This window comes from Cornus florida, unplaced genomic scaffold, assembly GCF_030987335.1.
Source record: "Cornus florida cultivar Cherokee Brave unplaced genomic scaffold, ASM3098733v1 CherokeeBrave_3.0.0_Hap2_Chr03, whole genome shotgun sequence".
NCBI lineage: Eukaryota > Viridiplantae > Streptophyta > Magnoliopsida > Cornales > Cornaceae > Cornus > Cornus florida.
The window spans coordinates 12,771,353-12,798,589 of NW_026775573.1; the positions used below are offsets into that span (position 1 = coordinate 12,771,353).

General features: G+C 37.5%; 1 protein-coding gene across 1 annotated transcript; it reads right to left on the reverse strand.

The window, feature by feature from the left end:
• Window positions 1-1,431: 1,431 nt before the first annotated feature.
• Window positions 1,432-25,918, reverse strand: LOC132299509 (uncharacterized). Its single transcript, XM_059796190.1, has 13 exons — window positions 25,647-25,918; window positions 25,153-25,368; window positions 22,685-22,814; window positions 22,498-22,600; window positions 17,746-17,869; window positions 16,156-16,221; window positions 15,786-15,824; window positions 13,313-13,393; window positions 13,130-13,177; window positions 2,823-2,873; window positions 2,645-2,713; window positions 2,288-2,533; window positions 1,432-1,998 (listed from the first exon to the last, which is right to left on the reverse strand). Exons 2-13 carry the CDS (start codon window positions 25,303-25,305, stop codon window positions 1,747-1,749), a joined length of 1,362 nt encoding a protein of 453 aa, XP_059652173.1. The 5' UTR covers window positions 25,306-25,368; window positions 25,647-25,918; the 3' UTR covers window positions 1,432-1,746.
• Between the last annotated feature and the right edge of the window lie 1,319 nt (window positions 25,919-27,237).

Below are 27,237 nucleotides of genomic sequence, written 5' to 3' on the forward strand. Positions count from 1 at the left end.
TTTCGCTTTAACCGCACTCCTAATTTGAATAGTGCGTGTGTTGTAGGGTTGATATAGAAAAAAAAAAAAAAAATGTAAAAATTAAAATTTACCTGCACTTAATTAATAAAACTAGTATTAACCACCAAATCTTGGGGGAGAAATTAATGTCACATATGTATTTAAATATCTTATAATTGTGCAGAAGCATTTTGTACACTTAATTAATTTCTTTATCTCAATTCATTTGGCCAGACATGTTCACAGATCAAATGAAAAGTGCAAAGTCAAATGTGACTATATATAGGTAGCATTTTTTTTTTTCGATACAATACTGAACGGTCTTACAAAGATTCAATTTCAGTTGAATTTCTATTTATTGATATTTTTTACAAAATGTAACACATTTGACAGTACAAGAATAGGAAGATCGAGCTCAGTATCTATAAGTAATATTCGATATTGTGTCATTATGTGATTTAATCATTGCCGCATTACCTAGTGGCGTGGTGTTATAAGGAAGAATTTGTCCCATATCGAATCCAAATGAAAAAATGTATGAATATAAAATTATAAGTTGGTGAGCATATATGCGACACTGTCCAATATTTTAAATTTTTAGATAAATGTGCAAGCACCCACCTGTTACAGTTAGTATCAGACTAGTCCTTGATCCAATACCAGGCCAAGTGCCGAGCTCTTAAGGCATCCGGGTGAACCCCCTGAGTAGGCAAGGCGGTCCAATCACAACGAGAGCGTTACGAGTTTGAGTGGGGGAGAATGTTACAAAAGAAAACTTGTCTCACATCGGATTCGGATAGAAAAATGTATGAGCATAAATAGAAATATGCAAGCGCCCACCCGTTACACCTAGTTTGTACTTTGTAAATTCCCTAATTCCCCGAATAAATGTATCCTTATTAAAATCTCCCTTCCTAGTTTGTTAGGATAATAAGCACCGTCAAAGGTATTTTGAAATCAAGTAACCAAAGCTCATATCTTTCGATAAAAAAAAAAGTAACCAAAGCTCATGGGTAGGCAAATCTTGCTTCTTTTTTCCCTTCTTTGTTTTTTTTTATTTGAAATAGAACAGAACCTGGTATAACCCTACCCTAAAGAAAGGAACCACCAAAAGTGAGTGAATGTTTACCAGCAAAACTTTGAGGAACAGTATTTGAATTCCTACTTCCTTAACAGATATCCGTAACACTTTATTAAGCTTGGCATGCATAAAACACCGTCCGAAATCGCATTCAAAAGGATCAAAATCACTGGAAACTGCGAAGATCTACCAAATCAACTTCAAGAATTTCAAAGATTTTCCACCATTCTTCCCAACTCTCACCTACTTCTTACCTTGGCTTCGTTATTTCTTTATTTTTTTCATTCATTCATCCCCATTGCAATATGAGGAAAATATTACAGATATGAGAGGGAAGAGAGATGACTATCAAATTTTTTTTTTTTTTTTTTTTTATGACTTTGCAAAAGATAATAATAATTGTACAATGAGCAGAGGCAAAGCGAGGGCATTACCCTCAAATGCCGGTATTGTTTTAATACAACCATTTCCATAAGCAAGGTCATGGAAGTACGCTTCCTGTCCCTGCATCAAAATACCCATAGCTGACCTAACAAGGTATTCTGGGTGCTATTACCCTTTGGCCCCCCTCCAGTGTCGCCTGAAAAAGGATCAGAAGTATACCTGTTCTGAGCGAATTCACTCATCTGAGCTGGAGCATGGGAAAAAAAATATGCGGTAACGCGTCATTTATGTGTGGAAGGCCGAGGTTTTGGTGGTGCATAAAAAGAGTTATTGCTGTCGATTGGGGTATGCATAAGCGGATTCCATCTATCGAATACTATACGCCCTCCCCGGCCAATCCTTCCATGGAAGTTATATGAGCGTCCAGATGTGCCATTCGCCATTGGAGCATCTGACGGAGGTACAATGCCTGCTGCTGCCAACTTTTCTGGATCTAGAGGTTTTGTGAACAGCAAAACGGGCTCAAGCGGATCCTACATTGACCCAAAGTTATAATTTGCATTCAACAATGCATCTATTATGCCATGAAAAAATAAATAAATAAAAAATAAAAGAGGTGAACATGTTCCCAAAGAAACCCTTTTACCCTTCTGATTAGTTTTATGAGTGCCCTAAAAAACGATATTGAACCAGTGACTGCCAAGGTAGCAAACAAAAGTTGCATTTACTTGGGAAAATCTTATTGCAATGGCCCCAACAAACAAAATGGTAGAGCCAAAAGTAAAAAAAGGCAGGGTAATTTGATAAATAATATGTATTTACCAATTTATGAAGCCATCCATACGGGACATGTCGTCTTCTGAACTCCCGTTTCATGCTTCCTGCAGAAACCATCACAAGCTTGGAGTCTGTGAAAGGACGATTCTGCACTGCAGCATGTCGATTATTTGGACGGCTGTTAGCAACATCATCTGAATCGACAAATTCCTCCTCACTTGAACCAAACTTGCAAGGAAAAGATGGCAATCCAGGCAGAGCAAAGCTGTCCTCAAGGAGCTCGGTTTCATGCTGAAAACACGAGAGTCAAAAATTAATCGAAATTGCATTTGCATGGCCCAAATATCAGTTGCATTTGCAATATACGTTGGCTCACTCAAAGATTATGCAGCATTACATTACCTTATATTTCATTTGGATCCTTTGAAGGCTAACTTCAGTCTCCATGACATCTCTCTTTTTCTCTTCTCTCTGCATACAATCATGTTGCCAGAGCATGTGTTAGTAGGCATTAGAACAATGTCATCATAGATATAATGTACAATGAGATTCTGAAACTCCAATAAAAAAGAATGAACACCTTAATCAAAGCCTCAAGTATGGTCTTCGCTTGGTCAAGGTTGCGTCTGACCTGGAAATAGTGAATTAAAAACAAATTAACTAAATTAAAACATCTGTGAAATGATTAATATGATGTGGAATTCTGTGAGATAATGTTAATATTAGAAATATAAACATGACAGATACAACATATATTCCTTCCACATATAACGTATCAGAAAGATTTCTTACAGGTTTCAACAGGCATCATTTAATTAATTTTTATTTTAAAATGTGATGTAGCAATTAACAGAAGTGAGCACATAAATATATGGAAAGAAACATGACCATTAGCATTCATTTCATCCATGTATGCCTTTTTTTTTTCTTTTTTTTTTAAGTAAGATTTCATTAAGCAACCAAATGGGGGACGCAGCACAGAACAACTGCATAAACAAAAACCTATAGCCTTAGGCTATCCACAAAAGACAATAATCTCCATAGATTCACAATATGACACCTGAACCCAAAAGCATAGAGAACAAAGTACAGAAAATTTAACAAAAACACAAACTAAAACAAAAAAACAAGGAGACTACTCCATCAAAGGATCTCTTACCCTCCTTAAGGCCCACTGAAAACGAAGACAGGCAGCGCTCCATGTATGTTGCTGTAACAACCCTCATCCTGACACAATATCGTCCGCTTTTGGCTCCCCCAAACTAGAGACTTACTAGGGGGTCACCCATCCTGGTACTACTCCAGAGTAAGTACGCTTGACTTTGGAGTTCTGATGGGTTCACGGCCATCACGGCTTTAAAACGCATTGTGTCATAAAAGGGTGTTGAACCTTACCTATAGCACTTCACTTTACCCAGACAATGTAGGATAATGACACCCAGTAGCCTGCTAGTGTGGTAGCTCGTCCAATGTCTCACACCTGTCCACAGAGGTCGTCACAATTTGTGTTATTTGGACTTGCCTGTAACGACAAGAGTGTCCGTGTCGACATGACACAAACATGGACACAAGACTCAAGTCGGACGTTTCACTTTTGAGTCGGACACGATTGATCGGCAGCCATTAACAGTGAAGCTCCATGGTAGTCTCTGGTTTGAAAATGGGGTTTCTGCTGTGAAGTTCAGAAAGGTTGAAGGAGGAGTTGTTGAAGAGAGAGAAAGTTCCTTGTTAAACGTGCCATTACTTTTTGATTCTTATAAATATATGATAGGGTAAAGTGCATTAAACCCCCCTCAACTATACCCCAAATGCAACAAACCCCCCTCAATTAAAAATAACCCCTCCAACTATGAATTTGGTTTAGTTTTAGGAAAGAGAAAATTATTCGGACTCTTTTCATTACCGGAAATAGGTAAAGACAATTTTACCCCTTAAATAAAAAAGGTGTGGTTTAACATTCATCTGTAAATATAAAATTGATTAAATGATGTGGGACCAATGTAATAAGAAGAGCCACTAAAATGTGGACACCTATGCAACTTACCACTGACCCATTATCCCTTCCCTTAACCAAACCACCACCATTGTTTCTTCTTAGTTCTTTCCCAACAACAAAATCTAGTGTGTATACATATAAGTAAATGTATATGCATCGTACAGACTACACTTTGTTTGTATTGATCCATGGTTGATCTCTTTAATCCGTTTGAACCAACAAAAAATGCCCTCATTAATCCGTTTGAAATCAAAGTCATAATTTCATGGGTCTCTTCAGAAATTAGCCGCGCCAAGTTTGGAGCCATAATGTAATCAAAGTCTCTGAGAAATTGGAATATGATAATCTACTTTGTGGACCCTAAAACAACATCAAGAAATTCAAAATCAAGAAACACAGAGCAACTCTATTATATATATATGTGTGTGTGTATATATATCTAAGAGAAAGACACCAATTGTCCATTTACTTGTAGTTTGATGGGTTTGGCAATAACCAGACGCAGCCAAGACCAAGTCAGCAACCAGATGCAGCAAATGCAAAAAATGGTGCTCCATTTGAAGTAGTTGATCTCAATGAAGAGATGAATATATTACGAGCCTTGAAGATTCAATTAAGGTGTGGAGCTTCATGGATTTATATACAGAAAAAGGAAATCCATCAATAGCTACAGCGTTCAGACCAGAAAACTTTAGTTAGTGACAAACCGGCTGGAGAAGGTCTGTGATTCAGCTACCCAAACAGCCGGAGAATCTTCATTCTTGAAAAAGAGGTGAGACCTAGGCAGTTGCAGCAACTAAATCAAAGAAACTCACCAATACACCACCAGCGAAGATACAGAGCTTCAGTTATCTACAAGGGGCGAGAGTTTAGAACTCCAGACTGACCCAACAAAGACCATTTCGACCAGAGTTGCATTGAAGATGGGGAAAAGCTCCTACCTAATTACTCCATTGATTCCAGCGAATCTTAGACCAAATTCCGGTGTGTTCCAGATTGCAATAACAGAACTCAATCTCAAAAACCGGTGAGCTCCGGTCAGACCATTAACTAAGAGGGTTTCAGTGAGAGCTTCAGTGAAGACTAAAAGAAACACGTCTCTGCAATTGTTTTTTTTGGACGACGCTTCCTCTGAAAATTCTTGGACGCACAACCCTCCACATTTTTTGAACTATATATATATAATATATATATACATAGGCATATAGAGATAACTATCAGTCGAGCGAGATCAAGGAAGAAATAATGAGAGATTTTTGGGATGACAAGGCTTGTTTGGTGGGGTTTTGGGTCAAGTAATAGAAGGGTGTTATAGTCTTTTAACCTTCATAAGGGTGGTATGGTCATTTAATTAAATTTGAGTCGTCACGTGACAAACATGCTATCAAAATCAGCCCGCGGATCACCAGAGTGGGTAAACTGCAACTAAAATGCGAAGTTCAGGGGGTTGTTTGCTACTTTTATAGTATAGGGGGGTTATTTGCTAAAAGGGTAATAGTTGAAGGGGGTTTATTACACTTTACCCTATATGATATATATCTTATAGTACTCCGTGTAGCGTGCTCACTGTTTTTTAAGCATTCAGATCATCATTATAACTATTATATTATTATATGTGGGTTACATTGTAACCCACTTCCGTTTCACACACAAATACATTGGGTTTGAAAATGGGGTTTCTGCTGTGAAGTTCAGAAAGGTTAAAGGAGGAGTTATCGAAGAAGAGAAAGTTCCTTGTTAAACGTGTCATTACTTTTTTATTCTTATAAATATATGATATATATCTTATAGTACTCCATGCAGCGTGCTCACTGTTTTTTTAGCATTCAGATCATCATTATAACTATTATATTATTATATGTGGGTTACATTGTAACCCACTTCCGTTTCACACACAAATACATTGGGTTGGGCTACTATTTGGGCTTTTAATGGTCTATTGTAAGGGTGTTTCAATTATTGTTGGGCACTTTTGTTTTAGGCTGGCTTTTGGACATTCTCACCTCCATTGTACAATTTCCATTATTTTTTTTTTTTTGATAAGTAAGAATTTATTAAAAACGCTCAAAAGGGGAGCGAAGCCCAAAGAAACAAAAGGGCCAAAGGGCGCCTTAGACTTTCAGAGAGGCCAAGAAAACAATAATTTCCTCCATAGATCTATAATCTCTCCCTGAAACCCAACAAAAAAGAGTAGAAATAACAGAGAACTCAAGCATAGAAACAGGCTTCTTTTTTCCGTCAAAATATCTCCTATTTCTCTCAAGCCAAATACACCACCAGATACAAAGCGGCGTAGCCCTCCAAGCGTCCTTAATGCCAGCCCCAACAGAGACGCCTCTCCAAGCCTCAATCAACCCTCTAAAGGAAAAAGGCATGGCCCAATGGACCCTAAATAATCGAAGCATCAAATCCCAACAATCTCTGGCCACGCTGCAATGTAAAAGGAGGTGATCAATTGACTCCTCATTACACAAACACATGTAACAATGATTAACCACCACCTGATTCCTCCTCCTCAGATTATCCTGCGTTAAAATCTTACCCAGGACAGCGGTCCAAGCAAAAAAAGCGACCTTACGGGGGGCCTTGGACCGCCAAATAGACTTCCAAGGGAAGGGTTCTCCGTGACCAACCGAAAGACATCTGAAAAAGGACCTAACCTCAAAACGGCCTTGCAAGTTAGGAATCCAGAACCACCAATCCGGCTCCCCAAAAGAAATCACCTGGCTATACAACAGCTCCAGAAAACGAGAAACATCCTCGATCTCCCAATCCTGAAAATGCCTCATGAACTGAACATCCCAAGACAGTCTCCCGTTATCAAGATGATAACAATCTACAACCATGGCCTATCGGTGAGAAGTAATCCTATAGAGCCGTGGGAAAGCAAGAGCAAGAGGGAGTTCCCCACACTAAAGATCCTTCCAAAAACTGATCCTCCTTCCATCTTTAATGCGAAAACGAACATGCTTGCAGAAGTCATCCCAACCCTTCCGAATGAAATGCCAAACTCCCACCCCCCTTGGACCACGCATCGCCAGAGAGCACCACCCACCACGACTTTCCCCAAATTTGCTAGCAATAACTCTCCTCCATAAGCAATGCCTCTCGAACCCAAACCTCCAGAGCCATTTACCAAGGAGAGCCTTATTAAAAGGCAACAACCTCCTTAACCCTAAGCCTCCAAACCGAATTGGGCGGCACACTTAATCCCACCGAACCAGGTGAAACTTGAACTCTTCTCCTTCCCCCCCCAAAAAAAGAAAGTTGCACTGCAATCTTTCAATTCTCCCAGCCACTGAAGAAGGAATCTGAAACAGAGATATGAAGTATGTAGGAAGGCTAGAAAGGGTGCTCTTAATCAGGGTAACCCGACCCCCCTTGGACAGGTACTGCTTTTTCCAACCCGCCAACTTCCTCTCGAATCTGTCCACAACCGGATCCCAACTCCCCACACATCTCGAAGGAGCTCCCAAAGAAAATCCTAAATAAGAAATGGGAAAAGAGCCAGTGCAACATCCAAGGATCTGAGCAAACAACTCAATCTCCGAAACATCCCCAACAAGCACAAGAAGACTCTTGCCAACATTAACCTTAAGGCCAGAAACAACTTGAAACCAAATCAAAACGCATCTCAAATACCTCAGCTGGGATGCATCCGCATCACAAAACACAATAATGTCATCTGCAAACATCAAATGAGAAACCTCCAATTGACTAGCAACATCCCTGCCCACCCGAAAACCTCCCAAAAAACCCAGCTCCACAGCCCTCTTCAGCATTCTGCTAAGAGCCTCCATCACACAAAGAAACAGGAAAGGGGAAAGCGGATCCCCTTGTCTCAAGCCCCTCGAGCTAGAAAAGAAACCCGTCGGCCCTCCATTCACAAGGATAGAGAAACGAGCGCTAGAGATGCAAAAAAGAATCCATCTCCTCCACCTCCCACCAAAACCCATCCTCTCTAACAGGTAGAGAAGGAAACTCCAGCTCACGTGATCGTATGCCTTTTCAATATCTAGCTTGCAAAGAACACCCGGAACACCGCTGCTCAAGCGGGAATCAACACATTCACAAGCAATAAGAACTGAATCCAAAACCTGCCGACCTCCCACAAATACATTCTGAGAGTCAGAAACGACACCATCCATCACCTTCTTCAACTTAGAGGCCAAGACTTTCGCAATCAACTTGTAAAAACATCTCACCAAACTAATAGGGCGGAAGTCTCTAACATCCATTGCCTCTCCCTTCTTCGGAATAAGAGCAATAAAAGTTGCATTCAAACTTTTCTCAAAAGAGCCCTGCACATGGAAGGCATGAAAAGAGCCTATCAGCTCCTCACGGACCACCTCCCAACACTCCAAAAGGAACCTCATAGTAAAACCATCAGGTCCAGGAGCTTTATCCCCATTACAGCTCTTCAAAGCAGAGAGAACTTCCTCTTCTGAAAAAGGCTCTTCCAAAACAGAGCACTCCTCTCCCGAAATAGAATCAAATAAAAGCCCATCAAGCAAAGGACGCCAATCGACTGACTCAGTGAACAACTTCGAAAAGTACTCGGAAAAACTCTTACAAATCTCCTCCTCTTTACTAACCAACACCCCATCCACCCTTATCCTCCCAATGTGGTTGCCCCTTCTATGAGCATTGGCAAGTCTATGAAAGAATTTAGTGTTATTGTCACCTTCCTTAAGCCACAAAGTTCTAGATTTCTGTCTCCATGAAATCTCCTCCATGACAGCAATCTCAGCAAACTCTGCTTGGCACTCCACCCTCCTAAGCTTCAAAGGACCCGTCAAAAGACCCTGACTCTCCATCTTATCAATGTCAACAATCACAGAGAGAACTCAATTCTTTCTCCAGACCAAATTACCAAACACCTCTTTGTTCCAGACTTTGAGATCATTCTTTAAAAAACGCAACTTGCCTGCCAAAAAATGACTTGGAGTGCCAACCACTCCATACCCCACCCACCAGGATCAGACTCGCTCCAAAAAACCTTCAGCCTGGAGCCACATATTCTCAAATATAAATGGGGATCTTCTGCTACGCAGCCCGCCACAGTCCAACAACAACGGAATATGATCAAACAAAGGACGAGCCAAGGTGGTCTAAACTACATCAGAAAACTTCTCCTCCCAATCACTCGACACCAAGAATCTATCAAGACGGGAAAGAGTAGGAGGAGAACATCCACTGGACCAAGTGAAAGGCCCACCCACCAAAGGCAAATCAAGCAAACAGCAAGCATCAATAAACTCTGAGAAAGCCATCATATCAGCTATCCATCTGCCCCCTGTCAATCTCTCAAAAGGGGAACGTACAACATTGAAATTCCCCCCGATACACCAAGGCAGCAACCATCGCCTGCGAATCTCCCCCAGCTCCTCCAAGAGCAACTGGCTATCACAATCCTCCGTAGGCCCATAGACTCCAGAAAAAACCCATCGAAAGCCATCCTCCACCATGAATAGAACACAGGAAGCCGAGAAACGCCCAACCTGAGAGGCCAACAAAGAGATCCAACGGACATCCCACATAATTAGGATATAAGACGATGTGGCTGCCAAAAATTGTACTTTCTATTTGACGCTATTTCGCGTGCTTGCTTTGATAAAAGAGAAAAAAGTAAACTTCGTCAAAATATAAATTTAACTGGTGCAATATTAATGCTATGTTTGATTAGAGGGAAGGATTGAGGAGGGGTGGATAAGAGGAGGGGATGGATGAAACTTTTCGTGTTTGGTTGGAGGGAAGGGAAGAGGAGAATGAAGCAAGGAGGGATGCAGCATCCCTCCTTTCTTCCTGTTTTGCTATCCGCCCAATTTTAGGAGGAAAGGAGGAGAGAGAAAATGAATAACTGCTTACAAATATACAATTTTCAATTTTAACCTTTTCAAAAAAATTCAAATGGATATCTAAATTTTATTATTTTAAACAGTGAGGGTATATTGGTAAAAAAATATAAATCCGTTATTTCCCTTCCTTCCAACCAAACAAAAAAAAGTATCACCCCATCCATCTTTTCTACTATCCATTCCATTCAACCAAACAAAAAATGGGGAGACACCTTCCCTTCCATCCATTTTTCAATCTCTCCAACCAAATGAAGCATAAAAGTTATACAAGTGACAGAGTAATATTTCTCCTTTACAACATATATAAAATGTCCAAATACCCGTGTCCGAGTTTTGGACACTTTTATTTTATGTCCCCGTATCCAATAATTTGATAGATAGATGGATCCGACCCCTAGACATATACCCGTGTCCGACACCCGTACCCGAATCCGGATAACATAGGTCACAATCACCCCTCGTGGGGGCCCAACGTCCTTGTTGGCCACACTTCAGGCTGGGCGCTAGCTTTAATACCATTTATAACAGCCCTCACCCTATCCAAACACAATATTGTCCACTTTTGGCTCCCTCAGACCAAAGACTTCCCAGGGGGTCATCCATCTTGGTACTACTCCAAAGTAAGCACGCTTAACTTTATAGTTCTGGTGGGTTCACGGCCATCACGGCTTTAAAACGCGTTGTGTGATAGAAGGTTGTTGAACCTTACCTATAGCACTTCACATTCCCTAGGCGATGTGGGATCATGACACCTTGTAGTCTACCAGTGCAGTAGCTCGTCTAGTGTCTCGCACCCGCTCATAGAGGTCGTCACAGTTACTATGTTGACAGCATGATTACACATAATGATCATTTCATTTTCCTAATTTAATTTGCGTAGGATGTGCATTCCTACCATTAGACAGCCTGAAGTCACTTGAGGGAAACACCTATCATACCATAGAAATGCTTATTCCAAGGATTGGGGAAGGGACTGTAACAATGAAAGGCAAAGCCATTATCTAGAGCTGGTCCCACCTATGCAGGGTGCTAGGAGGTGAAAACCAGAGGTAGAAAAGTTCTAAGTTCAGTAACACTCAAAAAGGTCAAAGTTCAGACAATAGTTTGGTCTTGTGACATCACAATTTGCGTACTAGAAACCACAAGTTGCAAGAACTAAGACCTGGTATGGACATAAACTCTAACTTGCATAAAAGTGTGGAAATGTGCATCTATGCAATGTATTCCCTTAGCAAAGAGTAGGGAATCCAGTCCTACAATCAAAGGTTGACTCATGTAAATTTGAATCAATGCCGAAAATTTGCAAATATGGTTGTAGAACAGATCTTATAACTTCCAGCAATAAAAAGCTTGAATATCGCGGGGCTTGATGACAGACCTCAGGAAAGATGAAATAGGGACATAAAACCTATGTTACATGGACTCGGGTACGGGTGTCGAACACGGGTGTGCATCCATGAGTCGGACGTGTCAAATCTCTAAACAGAAGGACATACGGACACGGCTAAATATTCATTTTATTAATTATTTTATTTTCTAGAGTAAAGTACCGTTTTTATCTAATATAATGTTCAATATAGGCATTTAACTCATTTTAAAGTAATAATATAATGTAATTGAATGATTGGCTATGCTTTTAAAGTACATGTCCAACCAAAAGAATCGGACACATATCTCATACCCATGTCTAAGGGACATGCGTCCGACACGGGTACTTCACTACTTTTGAAGAATCCATGTGATAGAGCATAAAACAAACCACCAATTTGAAATTTTGTTCTTCAAAAACCTTCTATACTATATTCCATTGTAGCATGTGTGTGCTCGTGTGCACACCACGACACACACTCAGAAATTAAGTTTTTCAGATTATATGTCCTCTAACTTAAGTTACTTCACCCCCTAAGCAACCTTATTTTGGAAATAACTAGGAATCCAAAGCAAAACCCATGCCCAATATTTATGAATACACCCAGCACTATATAACCCATAAATTCAACCCAATCTAGGCTCATTCAAATTCTTGACAAAAGCATAAAATTTAAATAAGTTAGCATATTATAAATCAGGCCATATTTGTTTTCTTTCCTTTTTCCTTTTTCTTTTCTTTTATTATTATTATTATTTGGGGGGTGGGGTGGGGGTTCTAGAAGCCCAATGGACCATCTGAAATAAGTACCTTGATCTTGATCACGTCGACATGTCAACCATCTCAACAAAGATTACAATCATTATTCATTATTCAATTACTGACGCAATAGGAGTATCCCCCAAACCGAACCCAACCCAACCCACAGGGGAAAGATTAGATTGAGTTTTTGATCGAACAATTCAGATCATACTAGCATAGGTATCATCATCATATGGTGCCAATAATAGGTAAATGATATGTATCTAGCTGATTATCTTGCTAATCAGCAATCGTGGTGTCCCCCAAAACCCAACCCAACCCAACCCCACCCTTGCAAAAGAAACAAGAGAGACAGGTTAATTTAAGTTTTTGCTAGAATGATTCAGATCATAGCATAAGTATCATAAGCATATGGTGCCAATAATAGGTAAATGATACGTATCTAGCTGACTATCTTGCTAATCAGCAATCATATAGCCAAAGTTTAACTTAGCAAAAGAAGATAAAATTGATATAATTTAGAAACAGTTTCTATACAAGCAAGTACTAAATATTTTAAAGTAGTACAATTAAGAATAAGAAACTGTTACAGAAAATATATATATATCACTTATAGCATGTGAGACCCCATTACCCTAATTCACCATTATTAGGCAGTGGAAAAAATAAAGGAGAGGGGGGAGGGAGGGAGTATATAACTGCTAAGGAAAAAATAAGAATAAGAATGGCAGTAGCTCTCAGCCAGAAAGAATTTCACATTTAATAAATAAACATAATAAGTTCACAATTCATGAATAATCATTCTTTAATTTCAGAGAGTTGTGTGTTTCAGAAGTCCTATTAAAAACATAAGGTCAAAGCCAGCACATGAACTGACAAGTTGAAGTGTAAGGGGTTCTCACCTGGCGAAGCTTTTCAAATGATTGCACGTTGTTTTCCCTCCTTTGCATCTAAATAATAGAACAGCAAGCAGATAAAACATCAAATAATATGATACTCCTGCCATTAACAAATTAAAATTTCACAGGGAATTATCCACTTAAAAAAGAGGTAAAATCCATTCATAAACCAAGTCAACCACCTACCCTCCTTGTGTGAAGTCTATGGGCTTTCTCCCTTGGCCTAAATACGTTATATGGATTGGTATCATTAACTGGTGGAGGAGGCTGCAAGAACAAATGTAGTTGAGAGAGTTGTTAGCTGACCATCAAGAACAATTAAGTAAAAGCTTTTCATGCAAATGGTAATAACTTAATCCGAGAAGTTTATACACATCCAAATGTTAATAGCTGAATCATATAAATATGCAAAGAAAGAAGATAAAGTGACAAGTGGGGCTAAATTGAAAGTGTGAAGATTACTATAAGTTTTTTCTTTTTTCCACTCAAGCGCACCTATACTCTGTCCTCCAAAATGCTTATTGTGCACCTCCTCAAAATGGACCTCTATATATGTATATAGTGCAAAATATTTTAGGAGAAGCAAGAAAAAAATAGTTGCTACATGTAACAAGATCTTATTTTTAACTTCTCTAAGGGTCTCAGTAACAAGAGAGTTTGCAGCAGTTCCTCTAAACCTGACCTCTCCATCGGATATCAGTTCACTACGATGGTACTCTAAAGACAATACCTTCCTGTTCACGGGATCCCCCTCCTAAAGAGAGAATAAAACTAAATTTCAATGGTTTCTCTTGGTAATCCTAACCAATTGGGGACTATAAGGCACTATTAGAGGCTACTATAGTAATTCAGTTCTTTCTTCCTCTCTCTTCCCATCCCAGATCACACTCAAGTGCATTAACATAACAGGAAATCAGGATGAATTTGAGTCAAACCAAAGATCTTGCTCTGCTAGAATGCCTCCATGAAGTTCAAATGATGTTTAACACACTAATATTTTGAGAAGAGAAACCAGTTTTCTGAATTTTACAGGAGAATTATATCCCTCATAAGTGAGTCTTAAGGGTACTTATCAGGAAAAATACGAGGTTTTAAAGGGTATTTTAGTGAGAGATGTAAATGAAATTATCATGGAAGACATTGATAGGTGGCAGTTCCCATCGGTACATGCTAGTTCTTCAGACATCTTAAACAAATCCCCTTCCCCAGGGAATAATTGGAGAAGGAAAAAGTTAAAAATCATGCAGATTCATGCCAAAAAAGCCATTTCATGTGATTTGTGTCGACATACTGATCGATATGACAACACCAAGGCAACCTTTGGAATCAAAAGTAACTTTTAAATATGAAAAACAGAAGTTCAAAAAATTAAAGCTAGAGGCAACTTTTAGAATTTGTTACCTGGGCTCAATTCCATAAGATATAACTAAAGAAAAAAATTATATTTCCAAAACAAAATGGATGAAATGGAATTCTTTCAGAGGGTTATGCAGTCGCCAGTCCATGTGAGACTAATCAAAACAATTTGAGGCTTTATAAGACTATTATGAGATCCACAATTTTTTCATGGAAATTTTTTTGGGTAATTAAAACAACAATGCTATTAGGAAAATGTCTAAAATGTACATATCTGTACATGAGATTTTCACCTCATAAGGACCTATTCAATATTATTTATCTTCATATGTTTGTAGGATAGATAGAGTCAAAAAAATCTATCGTAAGGTCCCGTATTAGACCAATGGCATTCTGTCTGCTCTATTTATAATAAATAAATAAAAAGTGCTTCTGAATTGATCTCATCTTTTATTTTATTTTTTTTCCCGTTACTATTCTCCTTTCTCAGAAAAAGGGGGCTATAAAAAAAATTAAATAGAGGATTACTTCGTTCCTGATAATTATTTACTGAATCGGTGGATAGGAGCATACTCTGGATCGGAATCGTGGGGAGTACTGCTTGATCGTTTCTACCAACTTAAAGCCCCAATTAGAATGCTTATAACAACATAAACGAGATAAGAGAAAACTGATTGAGATTATTTGTCCATTTACAATAAAATTTAGTAGTTGCATTAGCGAGGAGTCACATGCTGAACGGGTCAAGAAGTCCCAAGGACAAGGGGAAGACAAAAAGGGTTATGACTCAAGGCAATTAAAAAGGAACAAAAAGCATAGCCCTGGATAGAGCAGAATGCAAGATAGGATTCCAATAACCAAATCAATTCATTGTGGAAAATGTTTTATTAATGAGTTTGAGCACTAAATGACATTTAGCAATCAGGGGAGAAAGAAAGAAGTTAAATAGCTGGAAATGAACACCTATCCTATAGAATCAACAATAATTATAAAAAGCCACTTGTAAGATTAGCAACAGTTGATTTCACTTTTCTTTAGTGAAGTCTTCATTAAACTATGCAGCTAGTCATCCAAACTTTAAATCATCGGGAGGCAGAAGGAAGATTAAAAAGAGGTGCAAAGAAAAGGGGTATCAAATTGGATTCACCAAATGAATTTTATGGTAGTTAAATATTTAAAAAATAATAGAATGATGTGATGAAACCACACTTTTTCAAACAAGCGCTTCGACAATTTTTATCAGAAAATGTACAAGACAAAACACCTTAGAAAGGAATAACTATAACCAAGCAATGGAACTAACCTGCAAACGCCGTAAAACAGGTTTTTGCCATCGTTCACGCTGACAGGAAAAAATGTGGGGGAAAATATAGGGTTAAAACAATTATAACAACTCACGTAATGAAATAAAAAACAATTTTTAACAAAGTAGCACTAGTGGACCATATAATGCCGCATTCAGTATTATTTATAAATATCAAAAAGTTTTTTTTTTTTAAGTATATATATCAAAAAATGTTACCATTGTTCTTTGATAATTTTAAATTTTCCAAGATACACAAAGCATACTACATACTGCAGAAAATTTAATTATAGCAGCAGAATTATTCCCTACCAAAGATGCAATATCTTTCATGAAACCATAAAAGCTTTATATGGTCATTAATGCGTACCTTTTCTCTCCAATAACCATATATAGATTGGAAAACTCCATATTTTATGGATAGGTCTTGTAGAGACTGGCATTTCAAGGAAACAAATAAATATTAATCAACCCCTGTTATACAAACAACTGATTCTAACATTTGTGTGTGTGTGAGAGAGAGAGAGAGAGAGCCCGCGCGGGGGGGGGGGGGGGGGGGGGGGGTGGGGGTGAAGAACTGAATCTAACAAAACCAGATTTTCCATAACAAGCACCCAAGTGCAGAGAATACACATATATTGCCAAAAGAGATTATCTAGATATTTCATTCCATAGAACAAATTCACTTTAACAAACATACCTAAAGTAGGCAATAAAATAGGAGAATCAATCCCCTAAAAGGCCATTAGCCAGTACCAGCCCTGGCTACACAGTATGCTAGGAGGGGAGGACTGGAAACAAATCTTACCTTGACATTATTTTGCACAAAGTGACTGCTGTCAGGCTCAAGCATGCATCCCCACACTTCTCAGCATGAACTTTTACCATTGACTCAAGCAATGACCCTTTCTATTAAAATTAGTGAGGATAGTTATTATGAGTTGAGCATGACAACAGACATCAGAACATCCCTGACTTGATTCATGGGTAAGCATATCAAAAACTTTCAATACCCTTACTTTTAACCCAACCAATGATGATCTTGCCTCAAACTGACGGCACACCTTCATCGAGGCATTTAAAAGGGTACCAACATTTGCTTTAATAGCACCAACTTGAAGAAGCAGAAGAAGAAGAAAGCCATAATCAAATTCATGTGTGTCTAAGAAGAAGAAAAAGACATAATCAAATTTGTGTGTGTATACAGGAATAACCATCAAAATTGAACTTAAGCATACAACAATAAGGAGACTTCTGATCGGCTATTGTTTTAGTTTTGAGCTATCAAAGAGGAAGTTGTCCTCCAATCAAACCAAAATAATATCAAAGGCACTTCTCAACCCTTCATACAACGAAGCCCAACTAGAAGCCAAGAACTCAACCTTTTTTCTCCCAAAAGTGTCAAAATCCATTACCTAGTTTTGGTCCCACCAATGCAGGGTATCAGGAGTGCATTGCATATTGATCTGACCTCTTAACATTATTTGCACAAAGTGACTACCCTCAAACTCTGTATACTCAAGCGCTTTACCATCACAAAGTAATTGCACCTATAATTTGTCACTAACCAACAATTTATTTTCCAAAAAAATTAATTTTACCATTCAGCAAAGGAACTACAACTCCACAGACACTTTCCTTTGTTGAGTTGATAGAGTTTTGTGAGTAGACAATTTAGAAAACAAAATAAATAAACATATAGCTTATGTTAATAAGGCATGAACTCCACGATCCACTGTGAACCTAACAATCACAAGTAATTGAATAGGTACAAATTAACTTTTTCCATTAAAAACAAAAAGGAAAGAAAAAAAAAAAAAAAAAAAAAAAAAGAAGAAGAAGAAAAGAGCTTATTCCATTTTAAAAGGAAATTAGTAGCTATTGAGTGCACAATATTTAAAGTGGGTGCCAACAAGCGTACATAATTATTTCTGCAACCAAGTAAGGGAGTAACTTTCACCTCAATAGCAGCATCAAGCTGTAGAAGTACAGGAATAGGTCCACCAAGAGTAGGAGTTATAACTCCTGCTCGTTCCCGGGCCTTATGATCCAATACCTCTAGTTTAAACAAGATAGTCTCAAGCCTGCATCAACAAGCAGTCATAGATGAGTAAAAGCAACAAAAGAAACTACATATAAGTGAAACCAGAAGGTATACCAACAAAAAAATAAATTAAAATGCAACAAAAAACTGTAACTATAATAGATAAAAAATAATGGAACTTGGTGTTACGACAAACGCAACGAACCGAAGAAACAATCAAGAAACACGACAGAAAAATAAACATGTCACACAAAGAACACAAAAATTTATATGGTTTGGCAAAGGCTACATCCACGGTTAAGATCCGGAGAAAGAACTCACTATCCGAAAATCTAGAGATTACAAGTTTCAGCCTCCAAACCCTAGCTCTCACTCTCGCTCTCTTTTCTGATTTTTCAATATCTCTCAATGTCCCATTCAAACCCTAAACGCCCTTATATGTCGGGCTACAAGAGCGTACTAACCCACAAACAAAAACAGGGTAGTTGCGACCCAGCACCCAAATTTGGGCACAACATCACACTTGGGAAGAACGATAGAATAGCATTCTATCTTGGTGCAAAGTCTGACTGTGATATACTGATCTCAGAGCAATAACAATGTGTACTATGATGAGTAAAGGTGACCAAACAGCATCCAGACCATAACTAAGCATGTCATTCTCCAAAGGGTTAGCATCAATTCGATTTTATTGAATTTTGCAATAGAAAATTTCCATCAAACAAATATACCAGTAAACAGTAGTAAAAGTGAAGTTTAATAAAGAGAAGAAGTAGTTTAGCCCCTTTGAAATATACACAATATTTCAATGGGCTAGACCATCAAATCTACTCTCAATTTCCGGAATCACAAAGACAATCATTGCTTCGATAACATTTAATGCAAGGATTGTGGATAAATTAACACTTAATTAGACTGGGTGATGAAAGAGAAGGGCAAAGAAATAATCCCCCATGAGTTCTGACACCAGAATAATGTAGGGGTCCAGGGGAACATTTAAAATTTAAAATATTGATGCCTATGACTAGCTTTCTGATAAGCTAAGGTTATGAAAAGCTTACTTGAAGGTTTTAAAAAGAAGAATAATGGTTATGGGCTTTTTCGATGAAAATGATGGTATTTGATTGGTTTTGCATGTAATGGCTTATTGGATTTCAGAAAATCATTTACTTGGAAATTGTAGATAGGAAGTACTTTAGGGTTTTGACTCTTGAGGGTTACACTGAAGGCTAAGAGGGTATGGGAAAAGGATAGGATTGTGAGAGTAGAGGTTTGGAATGAAAAGAAGAAGAAGATTTATGAGGATTTTCACCTAGAATCACTTGGGATCCATCAACTAGGTTTGTGACTAATAAGTTGCATCATGCAAAACACAATCTTCAAATCTCCAAACTCAGCTCTCAATGGAACTAAAAGAGTATGTAGATGTTTATAGAATCTTGAACATCTTCTACTTCCACTAGGACCAGGACTCAAAATACAGAAACATAAAAACTTTCACTGATTCAAGAGTCAACCATTCTATTTTTTTTTTTTTGATAAGTAAGATTTTATTAAAAACGCTCAAAAGAATCAACCATTCTAGAGCTACTAAAAACAACAGGTCTTTTTTCTGATAAGTAAATAAATACCAAATGGTATTAATCTACTCCAATGAAGACCTTTTTTTTTTTTTTTTGATAAGTAAAATATATTAGAAAAACGTTAAAAAGGGGAACGCGTCCCTAATACACAAAAACGAAAAACCTAAAGACCAACATAGTCCAATAGATCAAACAAATCATCAATCGAGGAGCAAGCACTGCCTCTTACATAACAGAAAAGAGAACGAAGAATATGAGATTTTAAGTTTGCAAGAGATGATTGCCTTTCCTTCAAAATTTCTGTTATTTCTCTCTCCAAATACACCACCAAACACAGTGTGGGACGATCCTCCAAAAATCACAAGCATGACCTTTAACAGGGCATCTTCTCCAAGCATTGATTAGACATTACCCACTGAACGCCAAAAATACTAAATATGAGATTCCAACAATCATACGCCACAGGACAATGCATAAGAATGTGATCCACGGACTCACCGTCTGTTTTACATAGGCACCACTAGTTAACAATGGTATTGCCTCTCTTTCGCAGATTAACCAATGTCAAAATCTTTCCCCAGGTAGCAGTCCAAACAAAGAATGTGACTCTAAGAGGAGCTTTAGAGCGCCAAATAGACTTCCATGGGAAATCTTGGCCAGCAAAATTAGACAAACACAAGAACATGGATCGTACTCCATATCTACCATGAGTGGAGGGGATCCACAAAAGGTCATCACAACCTCTGCCAGGTAGTCACATCACAGATCCATGTATGTAATAGGGATTTGGATTCCTGATACAAGGCACAAACAAGCCCCTCTTTGACATTGACGAAGTGGTAGACAAACCAAGCATTTTAGCAATGCAGCAAGCAAAAGCCTTTCTCATATTATAAGGGATTGTATGTTGATAGCTTTTCCACATGTCCAAACTTTTCTTTTTTTTTTTTTGAAAAGTAAGATTTTATAAAAAACACTCAAAAAGGGGAGCGGAACCCATGGAAACAAAAGGGCCACAAGGTCCTTAAACCTTCAAAGAGGCCAAAAATACAATAATCTCCTCAATAGATCTATAATCTCTCCCTAAAACCCAACAAAAAAGAGTGGACATAATAGAGAACTTAAGCGTAGAAATAGATTTCTTCTTTCCATCAAAATATCTCCTATTTCGCTCGAGCCAAATGCACCACCAAATACAAAGAGGCGTAGCCCTCCAAGCCTCATGAATGAGAACCCCAACAGAGACATCTCTCCAAGCCTCGATCAATCCTCTAGAGGAACAAGGCATAACCCAATGGATCCCAAATAATCCAAGCATCAAATCCCAACAGTCTCTGGCCATGCTGCAGTGCAAAAGAAGGTGGTCAACCGTCTCCTCATCGCACAAGCACATATAACAATGATTGACCACCACCTGATTCCTCCTCCTCAAATTATCTTGGGTTAAAATCTTGCCCAGGACGGAAGTCCAAGCAAAAAATGCAACCTTAAGGGGGGCCTTAGATCGCCAAATAGACTTCCAAGGGAAAGGGCCTCCAGAATCAATCGAGAGGCACTTAAAAAAGGACCTAACCTCGAAACAACCCTGAGAGTGGACCTGGGATTTTGTAGGAACTTTTTGTGGAGCGAAGAAATGATTGAATCCCAATCCTTTTCGACATGATGGTATAAAGAACAGGCTAGGTTATGCTAACCCAATGTTACCCTAAATTTAATAAAGGCCTACGATATGAGATATTACAATCCAACGGCTTAACTTTTCCCCGGCTTAACCCAACCCAAACCCCCCTCCTTCCCCAAATAAATAATAGTAATAATAACAACAACAAAGCAACACAACAGCCGAAGTAGTGTAGCACAAATTTCAGTCCTGGGAGAGAATTATATAATTATTTATTTTTTTGGAAAACAAAATTCAGTAAAAATAACAGAATTTATTTATTTATTTTTAAATGGAACCCTTTTTTATAGGTAAAAAACCAATATTTATCACTTAAAGGTGATTATAGAACTTCTAATAATCAACTTCAATCCAAACTCATGGAAATGCATTATATAATGTACACAGAATTTTTTCTTTCTCAGGAAAATTGAAAGAAAAATGTCAATCATAAAGCAAAGAGAATTTATTAAATTTGATATCGATGATCAGCATATATATGATCCATAAAATGAGTATGATCAATAAAATGAGTATGCTATATTCTTCTGCATTGGGAAATTTTTGACCTTGTGCGATAAAACTTTTCAATTCTATACTATGAAGAGTTACTAATATATCAAGAAGGGCGAGTGGTAGTACAATAAAGTAGACTAAGAGTAAATAAGTAAAAGCAATTGATCGGTACAAATAATCAGCATTTGAGGATAAGACGAGAGGTCGTTGTGTAGTGTTATAAGCACACAGTTTTGGTAGTCAAATATCATACTACGAGAAGCAGTTCTGTGCAGTTTTTATAGCTCATTTATACATTTTGTTTTCTTATTTGAAAAAAGAAAATCTCATTTACATCTAAAAAGGATTCGGATACACGTCAAAGCTGCAACAAATTTAGTTTTGCTTTAACTCCATGTTTTATATTTATTGGTTAGCATTTTTTTATCATTTCAATGTTCCAACCATATTAAATTGATCTTACTATGTAGAACCAAAAATAACTTCTAAAGTCTAATACAGAAGTGAATAACACATCCCTAATCTCTTCACGTATGACTCCCAACACCTTCAAAAGAAATTACATCTAAGTGCCATTAAAAAATGAAAATCAGTTTTTAGAAAGCAATGTTTGTGCAAGCAAAAATTGCACATGCAGCATATATCAAACTAGAAAACAAGAAAACTTATTGTAAATACCCAATTGAGCGTGCTTCAACTTCTACAAATAAAAGCTCATTTTTTAATCAAGACATGGCAACAAAAGCCTATAGCAACTTCACATATTTTCCATATCATAGGTAATAAAGGTGTAACAACTCTAGCAATCTTTTAGCATAATGATATTATAATGATCCTCAAGCAACTCAAAATGACCATGAAATTTGTCAGACGTGAAACAGATATAGGAATCGTATATGATATTATTACTTTTCAGGTTGAAGAATCTTTCTTTCATTGTTGAACTCTTGAAGCCAATCTTCATCCTCGTTGTCCAGGTCGTACTCAATAAACTCTCCAATCTCAGCCCGAGCTACAAATAATTTAACATACATTCAGTACAATATATCAATTATATCCTGCAACAGAATCAATAAAGTATCTACGTAGTTCAAACCTCCCCTCCCGCGTAAATATGACGTCGGTTGACTGAAAGTTCGGGAATAATCTCTTTCATATGTGCCCACAACAACAAACTGTGGTGTAGGTATTTCAGAAGCCAATTTCTTGGTAGGAATATGTTGTACCTAAAGAACAAAAATAATTGAAAGTAAAGGAACAACTCAGCACTTGAAGCAAAATCGTGTGTTAACACTGATCTTACAGGTCATACATTTGTAAATGACATGTGATAAGTTATGATAGAACTTTTGGGAGGAATATTTTTAATATTTCCGTAAAAGATGCATACTGGCCTTTTGACATTTTCGAAACAATAGCAAGGAGGGAGCTGTAAACCTATCTCCTATGGTAGATAAAGGACAGCATAACCTCAAGGCCTCCTTGAGGATAGGAACATTATAAGCTTTCTCTGAAGTTCTTTTCTTTAATGTCCTTCGTGGGGCAAATGAGACTTTTCATTTCATTTTTTCTTTGTACAATTATGAATTTGCATCTTGCAGTTTCAGCATATAAGACATTCAATGGGGGAAAGGGGTGATGCATTTGATGTTGGGGTGACAGGATAACTATGAAAGGTGAATTATGATTTACTATTGTTAAACCACATTCACAAGTTGCAAGTGATGCAATTGGAGTGGCAGTTAGTGTTTTCCACAGAATCCAGAAGCATCACCTAAAATATGTACCTAAACCTTCCAAAGATTCCAAACAACGGCACGGAAGACAACTCCTAACTAGAATTTCTGAATTCTGATACAAACCTTTTGGAAATCATAATAAATCAACTGATATTAGCATCACTAGTTGTACGAAAACTATATTTACACACCCATTTAACAGCCTCAACTTGATATTTCTTATATAGACACCCCCCCATGATTCTACAGTGAAAGAAAAGTTTAAGTAGCTTGAAACATATTAAAGTTCAATAAATATTCATAATTTTCATCAAACAAATGGGATAATACAAGGAAACTGGTACAATGCCTTTTTAAGTGTGAAAATTATCATTAACCGCTGCTCCTTCGATCAACTATTTAAAATTACTAGGAATTAAAGTTAGACATGCCCTACACCCTCCAAACCTTTGAAGATCCTAAAAGTAAATGCTTCTTGATCTCCAATCCCACTAATGCTTTCAATTTTAACAAAAATCAATTAAGGGTCTAATGTGTACTTTTTCAATTCAAATTTTTATTCAGCTTTCTGACCTACAATTCACATGATACCGAATAGCTCCTCGTTTACTAAAACCACTCAAGTATCCTGCACGTGTCTAGATTTGAGGCAATACCAAGGGGGACTCTGAGCACAGTGCATACTAAAACAGCATTAATGGCATTGCATCATAGGTCATACTACTGCAATCCCTGATGCAACCTCATTATTCCTTGATGTTTGTGATCATATGATTCTATGTCACCTGTGAATTGTGTTGTGATTATTGCTATATATCCTATCTCGTGATGCATTGCAAATATCACAATTGTTGTGTGGTTTGGACCGTTTGGTATTGCATCATAAACACATGGCTCCAGTACGCCCTCCTTCATGGCACCCTGCAGCCTCAATGATTACAATGAGACACGGTAATCCATTGTAATCATGCAGCTATAAGCATCAACATTTGTGATCTGTTGTGATAAGAAGGCGTGATCCATGTTACTGTTTTGCAGTTTTGGAATCATTATGTGTTCTTCGATATGTTAACAAATAACTACCACAACTCATGGCACCCCTGTGGTCACAGTATGGATGTGCAAGATGTGACCCTAGCAGTCGTGATGCGGCCAATAGAAGTGCTGCATCATAATCCTGTATCGAGATACTTGGATTCATTTGACTTGACTTAAAATTAGGGGAAAATAAAGTAGTGGTTCAAGTCATTCACTTGCCCTACAACCTAAACAAATTGAATAGTACATGCAACATGTCAAATTACATTTGCAGTGTGGTACAAAAGGGAAGGACATGTGGCGAGTCAAACACCTTCAACGGACAGATGCTAACAGATTAGCACATGTTTAGTACGCGAATATTGTTAAATCTCCAAGCACAGACAGTCAGAAAGTACAAAAGTTTGAAGAACCCCCTATTGTTATCTCCATCTCCCGGCCTTCCCCTTCTTCGGAACCCATTTCTAATTTTCTCCCAACCTCCACTTTTTGATAATTTATTTCAAATCCCGCACCCACATTGAGCTTTCGCTTTGTGTTCGCATGTATTGGAGGGGGTAGAAGTGGTTTTCAATGAAACTAAATGCCAAGGAAAAAAAAACAAAAACTATCCCCAGCCACCTTAAATTTAGAATAATCACAGATACTATGCCAATGTAAGCTTCACTACAACTAGCAAATCATATTCGACAAGCACAGCATAGCTGTAGTAGAACGAAAAAGTTAAACTGTAAGAGAAAGAGATTAATAATCAATGGAGAACTTTGAGCTGGTAATGAGCTTGTACCTCATTATCGGCCTCTGCAGCAAGACGCAGTATCTGCGAGTTACGGGTCGAAGTGGTGGTGGTCTCTTCATCTTCAAAGTCCTTGACAGACTTGACAATAGGGAGCTTCTTGTGAATGTCGAGTGGACGAGGCCTGAATGACAGTCTACTCATGTCCGCTCATCTCCGAATAAAACAAGTCTCTATTTCTGCTTTCATGCCACTACCCTCGTCGCACTACATGAACATGCAAAGAATTACATACGAACCCAACACCAAAAACCAAACATTTTCTATTAGCGAGCTACCAATCTATCTGATAACACCGTTTTTGCAATTATCAAATAGAAATCACAACATATGCAGCCAGAGTCATTGCTCGAAAGCATAAACCAGTCCCTTTCCTTTAAATTCAAAACCCTAAATGCATTTACTTCGTTTATAGAAATACGAGCCCTAGGGCTCTTTGTGTTCCAAACCCTAGGTTTTAATAGGTTGAGAGATATTGTGCTTACCAGCGAGAGAAAGAGGATGACCCGAATCTGTGAGGCAGTACTAGTATAGTCTGTGTAGATAATGGGGTGTGTGTGGGTGTTCAGCTTCAACGAGAAACGGGTTGAGAGAGAAGATGTTGATGATGTTGATGATGAAGACAATGGTGAAAGAATAGAGATAGAGGGAGGTTTACAGTGAACACGGCAACTCCAAACCCGATAACCCGAACCCACGAGAACTGAACCAGACCAGACCAGACCAACACCAACGTTGTTCGAAGCCCAGTTTCACCATGCCTGATGAAACCTCATCGTATATTACTACTACCTTGTTTTATGACAAATTAAAACCTAAATATTATTGGTGTTATAGTCCTTGCCTTGGTATGTAAAAATTAAATAATTATCCTTTTGGTTAAAATATGATAACATGGAAAAAATAAATAATTATCGTTTGGATTATAAAAACATACACCAAAAAAATATTCTCCCATCTCTTATGAGGGTTCCATAAGTTATTCAAAATTTTATTTAATAATTCATTTGACCTTTTTTTGCAAGTTTTAAAAAAATTGTCCAATAAAATCGGTATAAACTGATAGCTCTTCATGTATTACTGGCATTACTCTTTCTCTCATTTAAATTGGAGTAATTATATATTTTTAAAAAATTAAAGAAAACCGTACTCTATAAATATAAAAGTTATTTTCAAAAATAATTTGAGGATTTGGATCCTCTTAAATTATTTTCCTCTACAAGCATCTACAAAACTTCATAATGTTTTAGTTTCATAACAACAACATTATGATGTGGTATTTTTGTATTTGTTAAACATAGTCTTGGAGAGGAAAATTATTGGAGATGATCCATTCTCGATTATTAATTCAACATATGCATTTTTCTCTCTGGCTCTTCCTTTATTTTATTTTCAATCATATTATAAATAGTTTTTAGGAGTGTTTCAGATGGACTCTTTAGGATTGATAACAACATATCCAATGATTTTGTCGTATCATGTGCAGAGCGGAGCCAAGATTTTAATTCAGGAAGCAATGTAAAAATGAAAATCATAATTTAAATAAGAAGAACAAAAAAAATTACATACTAATATACATCATTCTTAAGTGCAAAAAGAAGAATGTTACGGAGCAAGGGCAAAAATAAATAAATAAAAAAAGAAGAATAAAAAGGGGAGAAAAATGATAAATTTTAATGGAACAAAATATTATAGTTTGAGTAAAGAAGAAAAATTTAACTTTTTTTTAAGGAAATCAATGAAATATTAAGAGCAGAAGAAAAATGAAAGAAAAATTTAGAATATATTTTATGGGGGGTATTATATAGAAATTTTCTTATAAATGCACAAATTAAAATAAAAATTACTATATTCTATAGTGGGCGGGCCCTACCAGGGGCATGTGCCTCCCAGCACACATTGGCTCTGCCCCTGATCAAATGAGTGTTGTGCCAAAAACCGGTGGCAAACTCAAATGTAATTGGGCCCAACAACACCTTACCAATTCAGTACACATTGCTATGTGTTAAACGTCTCTATAACATTTGTCTCACAAGATATAACGATTTTATATTATTCTATAATAATACTTCAAAC